We start from the raw sequence: 9,950 nt of genomic DNA, 5'->3' as shown, positions 1-9,950 counted from the left end.
GCCTCCTCCATTGTTTTCTGAGTGTACTGCACACTCGTTCTAGAGAAACAAGCAGAATCAGTCACATGACAGTGGCCTCACGTTGCCACTCTGAGAAATCTATCATAAATTTCTCCTGATTACCCCAATGCTCAGATCAGCTCTGCACTACTCATTTTTGACATTACCCTCCTTCATACTCCACGGACTTCCCAAAAACTTACGGAAAGAATGATTCATAGGAAGATCCAAATCTATAAATATTGAAATAGCAGCCTAGAGGCAAACTCTTCATCAGAAGAGACAGTGTTTCCTGAAGATGAGAGAAGATGAGGAGACAGGGTGAAGGAGCACTCTATGAAAGATCTTGACCTTGTCTAAGTTCTGGGATGTACAAGGTCATCCTTCCTTTTAACATCTCATATTTTCTGGACTGGTTTCAGAGTGGCCATGTCTGCTGTTGTATAGATGGAGATCAGACCTACCATTATGAGTGGCCTGTATTAGTACCCTTCCAAATCATCCTCAATTATACATGGGACCCGTGACAAAGAAAGAATCTCCTTTACCTTGGCAGCATCTATCCGGAACTGAGACCTTTCTTGGTTACTCATGGGGGTGTCCATACTTCCTGAGCAGTCCATGAGGAAGACAAATTCTCCACAGCTCCTGAAGGTCTCTATTTCTGGGATCTCTGGATAGAAACTCACCATCACAGAAGGAGCTCCCATGAAACTATCTACACAGAAAGAAGAGCCCTGAGAGGCACAAAGAATCTAGGATTCTAAAGTTACCAGGAATCAATTACTTCAATACAGAGCTGGGAAAGTTCAAATATAAAACTCTGTGTATGATCTTTGTACATTTTCTGCTTGTACAGGACTGGAGGTGAGTTGTAAGCATACAAGAGAAAGAAGCAGAACAGATATGATATCAGCATCTAAATTTCTTGGTATCTCAGCAGCTGATTGGGACATCAGGTTAACACTTTTCAGCATGAGCAAAAGATCCAGACAAAATTTCTGGCAGAGGTTAGCCTTTTCTTCAAGTCAAAACAATGGGACATTTATCACATGGATCACTGATAAACTGAAACCCTGAAAATTGATGCCCTTGTGCTCACTGCTTAAACTGACAAGAGAAAAGAGAACTTTCTTGGGAATGTAAGTAAGATGTTCTCCTAGAGAACTAGTTGAAAATGAGATACATATGAACAAGGTTCATGTCTCTAGATACATGATGTAATGAATGAGTAAGGTAGCCTCCTGTCCATGCTGAGAGACAGCAGGTCATAATGGGAATAGCACAGTACTGAAGTCAGAAGGGCTGCCATGAGAATGGCGGGAATGAACGTGTCTGCACTGCTTAGAACAATGCTGCATGTGTAGTGAGCACTGCACGCACGCTATCTACTATGACTACTTCAGGACAACACAAACCGCCATGCACCTGCATAATCAGAGCTTCATTGTTTTTAAATGAGGCATTGCAACCTTAAGCCCTCGGTTCAGGAGCTAACTTCAGTTTACTCCAATGAAGAATCGAGGTAATAATTCAAATGATACATAAGGAACATAGAGTTGGGCTTAACTCATACTGCGCTGCTAACTGCAATTTGTAAACAATATTCTTATTAATTGTTAACAGTTTTATTTTTGAGAATCTCATACATGAAATTGTATTGTATTGTATGCATTGTATTTTCATTGTTTCCCTGCATTTTCTATTTAATTTTATGGAATTATACATTTTAAGTTTTGAATATTTAGAACTACTCATCACGTAGTCTGTGCTTTAGCAAGTCAAGAAACTCTTAAGTTTCCCGTGTGCTTCTCTGAGTGTGAGAACTGAAAAACATCTAAGCAAAATAAATGTAAAAGGGCAAGATATAGGTAGCATCTTGGAAGAAATGACCAAGGTTGAGAAATTGACCTTTTGTGTGTTCTGATGTCCTGCTGATCTGGTCACAGGGGATAGATGAGAAAATCTCCTCTATATCAAGGGAACATCTTAGAAGGGAAGAAAAGGAAACCTCAGTTTTACATATTAAGATCTAACATCATGAAGGTTTATGTGGTGGGTAAAAATGATCCAGTCTGATGAGGAGGTCAGAGTTGAAATGGTCAAAGTTGAAACATTTCATGAGTATCCAAGGATACCAAAAGAAAAGAAGAAAAGAAAGAAAAAGAAAAAGAAAGAAAAACAGCTAAGCAATCCACAAAGACACAAAGACAAGTCATAGAGTTACATGGAAAAAGAGCTGGCTCCAGGAAACCCAAAGGTGTACAGGATGCTGTCAGTGACCTCAGCAAAGACAGTTGAATAATGAGAACAAACTAAGGCACACCCATTAGTGAGCTCAATGTGAAGGCACCTTGGCCAAATATTGCCAGTGTGAGACTGTGGGGGATGATTGTGAACCAGCTTCATGGAAATGTCTTCACATTACTTATAGTTACAGAAGCAAGAACTTGTTAGCACCACACTGTGAATGTCACTGATCCAAGGATGCTTCCATCAAATGCACATGAAATATCAAAGCTACAGAATCCTTCATGACTTGTGTGATAATGTCAGGAGCCAAGGGCAGAGTGGGCCAGAAATTCCAACAGAGGAAAAGACTTGCATGGGTTATGTAAGTATAATTATAAGGAAGAACATCTATAATTAGGAAAAATTAAAAACTAATCACCATTAAAGGTAGATTAGAAACCAAAAATCATTAGGAAGCTAACCTTCGTGTAAGAAATAATCGACTAAAATACAAAGAAAGAAATTATAAAGTCTTTCATTCATTCAAAAGATCAATCACTAAAGTGTACAGAACATTTAAAAATAATTAAATTTAATTTTTTTCAGTCATATTAATCACAGTGTTAAAAAAACATGCTAGTGAAATATTATCTAACTGGCATGAATTAATCAATAAAAGATGCTTACTGAAATATAAAATGATTTTTTTGAAAATAAAACTATTCTTTAAGCATACTTCTTTTATTAGAGAACATTTATTTTACTAATTCACATTTTATTTAATAGTGCTAATCAGGGTTTATAATTGCTTTTTTATCCTCCCAATATTTTAAATAATTTATCTAAATTATTTCATATATATTACATTTCATTTCTCTGAGAATTTCATACATGAGTATAGCATTTGCATTATTTCCAACAGTTCTAGTTCACAACCAAATCCTCCCATACCCACCTTCGTTATTTCAGCATTGCTCATCAGGGTATTGATGACTCAGTGAATTTCATGACTGCATTACTGCATTATTGCATGACTGCATTCATGACTGCATTCATGACTGCATCATTTACTAACACATGATTCTACTGAAATTTTGGTTGACACCACTGTATATCATATACATATTTAGTTTTATTTCGAAGAAAATGTGGTAAATTTTCTTTAATGAATATTTACTTTAGAATTATAGACAAAACACTCCTGAAATAGCTGATGTGAAACTATTTTCTTTATACAGCCTATGAGAGTTCGAAATTCACTACACAATTTAAAGTATAAGTCTATTAGATTTGGAGATCATTGACCCGGATTATAAATTCTGTCAAGAGCAGTCCTTTACACATTTTTATCACTGGCTGAGTATTCACTTATGAATTATTTATTCACATTATTTACCAAATTAACTACTAATATACTTAAATTGACCTAATAGTCATAATCACCTGATTATTTATTAAGCCTAAACATTTTCACATGTGTAACTGCAAAGTCTTTTGAAATTTCATACCAATTTATTTTGTCTGCCACTAAATACATAGATAGAAAATCAAGAATAATCTGGAGTTACCTCTTAGAAAAGAACCAAAGAGGAAGAAAGAAGATACCTGGCTTCATTTCAGGCATCCCCATCTCCACAGATACACTGGGGCTGTGCACTTCCCCGTAGTAAATCAGGAACTCCACATCCCGATCAAACTTGTGTCCTTCAGCCAAGGAAACCTGCATTGGAGAGCAGCAGAGGGGAGACATTGGTACTGTACAGTTTTCTCCCTGTGATAAGGTTAGAGCTCACGCTTGCAGGCTTTCTCCACCATGAGCATAATCAGAAACACAGGGAAGACTAGGGAAAGGATGCCACACTTTATCCAGAATAGGGAAAGAAGACAGCATCCCTCCCTCTGAGTGACTAGAAGAAGGAAGGAAGATTTGGAAGTCTGGATGAGGATCAGATGAAACCCCGAGGCATAGGGAGCAAGCAGAGACTTGCTTTCTTAATAATCACCTGAGCAGAAGTCTTATCCTGTGCAAGGTACTCAATAGGATTCAAGGAACAGTTGGATTGGACCCGCTCAATGCTGTGCTGGGAGCTGATGGTGGCCACTAGGCTGAGTGTGTAGGGCAGGTCCTCCAAAGGGACTATAGGAGTCTTCATATCCAGGCAACTGTCCCCAGATCGGTCTATAAGAAGGTATCTTAGTTCTGCTTTCCATGCCAACAGGTTTCAACACACCCAGCAACTTATGGGAATTACCCAGTTCTGTAACTGGCTTTCAAAGAGTCAAAGTACTTACCAGATAGCTGGTACCTAGGATTCAGGATTGCTGGGAGCACGTAGCGCAGGGCCCCATCTGCTTCCAGAGACAGCTCCTGCACATACTTCAGAGTAAGTGCCATCTTGGCCCCAGGCTGCAGGTTCCCAATGTTGCAAAAGAAGACATCCCTAGAACAGCCGTCTGCTTCCAATAAGTAGGCCTGGTGGCCCTGGGAGAGAGCATTCTCATAGTTGCTATGGGCCTACGGGAAGAGCAGGAGGGGTGGAAATGAAATCACAAGTAGTCAAGAAGATGTGAACCAGTGTGAAGGATGTATTATGGGTCCTATGAACTTCAGAGCTGTATTCTGATAGCCTCTGTGGTGGTTTGAATGAAAATGTTCTCCATAGGTTCCATTTTGTCCCTGGTGGCACTGTTTTGGGAGGTTTTAGAAGGTGTGGCTATCCTGGAGAAAGCACATCACTGCAGGCAGGCTTAGAGAATTCTTAAGTCTTGCCAGATCTCCAGTAGCTCTGTTGATTCCCGTGCCTGCTGGTAGATGTAGAACCTAACTTTCGTTCCTCATCCAGCCACTTCTGCCACAATGCTTCCCACCAAGATGGACTGTAATTCCCCTGGAACCCTAAGCACAAATAAACTCTTCCTTCTATAAGTTGCTTTGGTCAGTGTTTCTATCACAGCAACAGAAAAGTAAGTAATACAGCCTCTAATTGATTTACTCTGCTTTATTTTTTTTAAGCTAAATAGTATTTAGAATCAAATGGAAGAAAGAACATTCTACATAAGCACTTATGAATTCTTCATGAAGATCAAAGGAATATGCAATAAAGAAACAAGAAGAGAGGAGATCAAGGACTCAGCCCGCACCTTCATCTTCTCCTGCAGTTCTGCCACAATTGTCTTCCCATCCACCAAGGCCTCGAAGCTGTAGAGAACAGAATCTTCATCCATGGGGAACACAAAGAAGGCCTCCAAGGGGACTTTATCCTCATTCTCATAGTTTAAGGTTGCAGAGACCCCAGCAACAAAATCTTGGATGGACAGGGTCACAGAGATGCTCTTCAGTGGCACTGGGGAGAAATCAGGGTTCAAGAGTTCAACAAGGTTTACTAGAGTGTCACCTTCAGATGAGGAATTATGTTGGGTACTAACGATCCTGGCATTAAAAATACAGGAGTCAGGCTTACCTGGCTCCTTTGTGCCTGTGAGTAGGCCACAAGAACGCTCCATTGGGACACTTTGTTTCTATGAAAAGATACATCAGGAACAGAGGCCATGTTAAGAGTTAGCAAATCAACACCAGCAGCTTATATGCTCTTCTGAAAGAAGAAACTTCTAACTGTTCATGTTGGAACTAGAAGACTTAATACTGTTCAGGTTGGGAGCCCAAAGAGTTAACTAAATTGGAAATCTCTAAAACACCTCGAGGATACATTACACACCAATTCTACTTTTACAGTGTCTAATGAACCTTTCATAGGAATCTGAATAGGTGTCATAATTAACACCATTGCACACCAATATTCTCTACTTAAAATGAGAACCATAATACATTCCACATATAAATTTGTATGTGGAAATTTCCAGGACTAAGATCTGTCCAGAGAAGGCATTTCATCAACAAAGATGGGAATGAGTGCTGCTCTTGATTTTACTTTCAGTCCCTTAGCATGAAACTCCCAGACCTTCACATAAAACCCATGTGATCCAAATGGACTCCCATGTCACAGATCTCTTTCTTTGTCACATGTCTTCAGGACTTGGTATTGTCAGAGTCCAGGGTTTTGCTTGTGTTTCTACTTTTTCTTTTCAAAATTTTATGTGACTCAAAACTGTCACAAATGCAGAAAACATGTGATTGCAGAGTGCCCTATCCTAAAGCGACATCTACATTATGCTCAGTTTTCTTCTTCACCTTCCACCACATCCTTGCCTCACCACAACCAAGGTCAGAGACCATCAAGAAGTAGCAGAAAGTTTCTGAGAGTCTGAGGTGTGGGGAGGCCTGCTGGGATCAGTACCTCTTGGATATGATGGGGCCATTGCACTCATAAACCAAGAGCAGCTGTGGGTATCTGCACAGGATTAAGCCAATTCACATTTCAGCATGGATGGGAAAAGTAAATAGAGCTTTATCCCTGCGTTAGGAACTATTGGATGGGGACGTCTACTAGGGGAAAAAGAGAGTCATTTTCTTCAGGAATGTGGCCCCTGGTATGATGTCCGGGCTCCATAGGATGATTGCACACACATGTACATATGCAGAGCACCAATTGGATTCAATAGGTTAAGAACAATATGGAAGGCCATGTAGTGGGAGTGGGATGTGCTCCATGGGGTCAAGGAGTTGTCAAAGGTGAGAGTGGATATGATCAAAATATACTGTACAAATCTATGAAAATCCGAGCATATATACAAAATATGCATTAAAATATAGTTTCATATGCATAGATACATTTGTAATATATTCTTTCTTTTAGAGTAGCTTTTTCCTAAATATATTTCATAAATTTGATTATAATTTTGACTAAATCTCATGTGACATGATAAAAAAGAGAATTTGTGCTTCTGTGATACATGATTATTTTATTCACAGAAATACAGGTTAGTCAAGTAATAGAAATGGTCCCTAATTCTACTGGAAGCTGTTCTGGGCCAATCGAATCTGGTCATATGTGGTTTGCCCCTCCTTCTTATCACTGTAGGGAGCTTGATCCCCAGTGTCCAACACCAACAGTGAGGCTATCACTGAAAACCCACTCTAAAGAACTAAAAGGACACAGCCTGGAGCAAATAGCATGCTGAAGACAAAGGTCGTTAGGTCATACTCAGAGGCCCAAGAACAGATGAGTTCATGAGAACCACGACGTTCTCCATGAGTTCAGTAGGCCAAAAAACTCCCTTAAAGATCAGCCTTCCTTCCATGAGCAACCCCAGCATCAGGGATCTGGAGGTTTTATTACGCCTGTTTCAAAGCTTTTAAAGCTTATCCAAATGACCATAAAAATGACCTTTCATTGGGAGCATACCTCAGTGGAACACTACTTGCCAGTTTGTGCAGAATCCTAGGTTCTATATCTGACCAAAGACAGGGGTGGATGGCTGGGGATAACTCCTTAGCCTCACTGCAGATAATATCCTATATCAGTGGCATTTCCTATACATCTTGCTTCACATCAAACAAATCTACACCCCCAAACCAGGGTTGTTTGCCACATCTGTTATATGAACAATTGGAAAAACCCAAGGGCTTCAGAAGGCCTGGTATCTGAACAGCACAGATATAGCAGTAAATCCGGGAGGAGAGTATGCACAAGGGAAGGTCTTCCATTAGGACCCTTGGATGGGGCAGGACAAGGATCCCGGGGATGGAGAATTTCTAGTTACACCAGGAGGAATGTGAAAGCTAGAGACTCACCTAATATATCAGGTGAAGAACTGTCTGGCTCAGAGCTTCAGGCTGGCAGTGCTCAAATCGGGTGCCTAGAAGAGAGAGAGGAAGTCCAGGGTCACTCACAATAATAAAAAAAATACTTTCTATTTCCAACCACAAAGTAAGGGATTTCACATTCTCTGCCACTCTTCCTCAAACAAACAGAATCAGTTCTGGGAAGTATTACTGTTTCTCACTATGGAAATTTAGAAACAGCTCTAGTAACATTTGCAGTAGAGATTAGACCCAAGGGTGGCCAAAGTCATAGCAAGTGAAGTTGCTGCAGCTAGAGGATAGCCGGCTGCTCTCTGAGTGAGGGAGCCACCATGCAGGAACCAGCCTTGAGAAAAACATGGCGAAGGCAGGGAGTCAGCTAACAATACCCCTGCTGTTTACTACTGCAAAGAGCAGGAGAGGCAGAGATCCAATAGGCAAGCTATGAGGGGATTAGAGAGGAGGCTTGGATTGAAAACAGTGATGTATTCCTTAGTGTTATCTAAGGCTTTTCAGTGCCAACTATTTACAAAAGTTACAGATTCCATCTCCAAATGTCTATATAGAAAGATTTGGGATCTGCAGTGGATTGGGGTGGGTGGAGCATCTAAGTTGTATTTATGAGAAGCTGTGAAACCATTTCCCTTTACTGCTGAAAATTTCTTATTCTAGCTTTATCTATTATCTGTGTGTGTGTGTGTGTGTGAGAGAGAGAGAGAGAGAGAGAGAGAGAGAGAGAGAGAGAGGAGAGAGATTAAAAATATGATGGCAAACATGATTAGAAGACAACTAAATGTCCCCTGCATCAACCACACGATTCCCTGCACTATGAACTTAGAGAAATCTTTAGGAATCACACACCAGAACTAAATTCCACCCCTTGAGGCCCCGCTGAGGCTTCCAGCTAAAAAGTACTCCAGTCCTTTCTGGGATTAGGTTTGGAAGAAGAGGCAGTTATTCTTCAGAAGCAGCAGGCAGGACCCTTTTCAGAGCTGGAAGACAGCAGAGCACTCACCTACCTTCTGAATTCACCAGCCCCTGAATGAAAGTGAAACCAGCTGTAGTCAAAAATTTCCCGAAAACTTGCGGGCATCTAGGGATCAGCTCTAAAGTTACAGTTGTATGACTAAGGGATCACCTGAAAATTCTTAACCAAATATTTAATTTCTGCTTCTATCTTGTTGGAAGAATCTGTTCTTGTATCTATAAAATTAGGATAAAGACATGAACTGGACTGTTTTAAGATACAGATAAAAATTAATAGGAATTTCAAACATATTTATACAATCATATAAAGCACAATGTAAGCATAAATTTTATTAGCAATGGTAATATATTTTTTTTTTCCTTTTTCAAATGGCAGACCGATTACACAAGTGAATGGTGGCTTGTTTTTGCACTAGTCATTTCTGATGTTGCTCCCCATGTCTGAAACTGATTTCTGTTGGCTCTAGTATCTCATCTCTATTGGAGGCAGTATCTGGGCCGCTGAAGGCAGACGCTTGTAAGGGGAAGAGAGTTCATCCTCTGGTCTGGTAGAATCAAACCCTAGTGCTTGATTTCTGCCAAGGAGCAGACATGTCAATTGCATAGAACTAGCATGCATTAAATCAGCAGCATACATATGATACTTTTTTATACTGAAGGACAGTTTCATAAGCACAACATACAATTATATTGATATTTTTCAGTGCGTAAAGCACGAACTCATTTTCATACATGTTTATTTGTGTTGGTTAAACAGAGAGGAAAAGTTCACTTCTTCCCTATAAAATTTGGTAAATTAAATGATTAAGGCTTTTTTTGAGAAATACTTAATTCATTCTTTAAGTACATATATATCCATTAAAATTCTATATCACCAGGAAAGGATGTGCACATTGAACTTGTGGTAAGAAACAAGACAAAAAAATATGCTTTCCTCAAAATTATATTGTCAGGTGAGGAAATATTCAATAACAAAATAAATATTTAGGACTACACAAAGTATATCTGGTAATGAAAATGTTCAAGTAAA

The 9,950-nt window shown here is 39.7% G+C and overlaps 1 protein-coding gene across 1 annotated transcript in view; it reads right to left on the bottom strand.

Moving 5' to 3' along the window:
- Positions 1 to 9,035, bottom strand: part of LOC103740378 (von Willebrand factor A domain-containing protein 5A) — a 30,851-nt gene extending 21,816 nt beyond the window's left edge. The window contains exons 1-10 of the mRNA XM_017800083.2: positions 8,953 to 9,035; positions 7,925 to 7,989; positions 5,694 to 5,751; positions 5,374 to 5,576; positions 4,525 to 4,747; positions 4,236 to 4,411; positions 3,838 to 3,952; positions 549 to 718; positions 204 to 292; positions 1 to 39 (exon numbers count right to left, since the gene is read on the bottom strand). Of these exons, the coding sequence (XP_017655572.1) occupies positions 1 to 39; positions 204 to 292; positions 549 to 718; positions 3,838 to 3,952; positions 4,236 to 4,411; positions 4,525 to 4,747; positions 5,374 to 5,576; positions 5,694 to 5,736 (1,058 nt within the window). The 5' untranslated portion in view covers positions 5,737 to 5,751; positions 7,925 to 7,989; positions 8,953 to 9,035. The remainder of the gene's footprint in view (positions 40 to 203; positions 293 to 548; positions 719 to 3,837; positions 3,953 to 4,235; positions 4,412 to 4,524; positions 4,748 to 5,373; positions 5,577 to 5,693; positions 5,752 to 7,924; positions 7,990 to 8,952) is intronic.
- Between the last annotated feature and the right edge of the window lie 915 nt (positions 9,036 to 9,950).

Source organism: Nannospalax galili, unplaced genomic scaffold (assembly GCF_000622305.1).
Source record: "Nannospalax galili isolate Female #2095 unplaced genomic scaffold, S.galili_v1.0 scaffold881, whole genome shotgun sequence".
Lineage (NCBI taxonomy): Eukaryota > Metazoa > Chordata > Mammalia > Rodentia > Spalacidae > Nannospalax > Nannospalax galili.
Note: the sequence above shows the minus strand (reverse complement) of the source record. Positions and strands in the feature narration are given on the sequence as shown.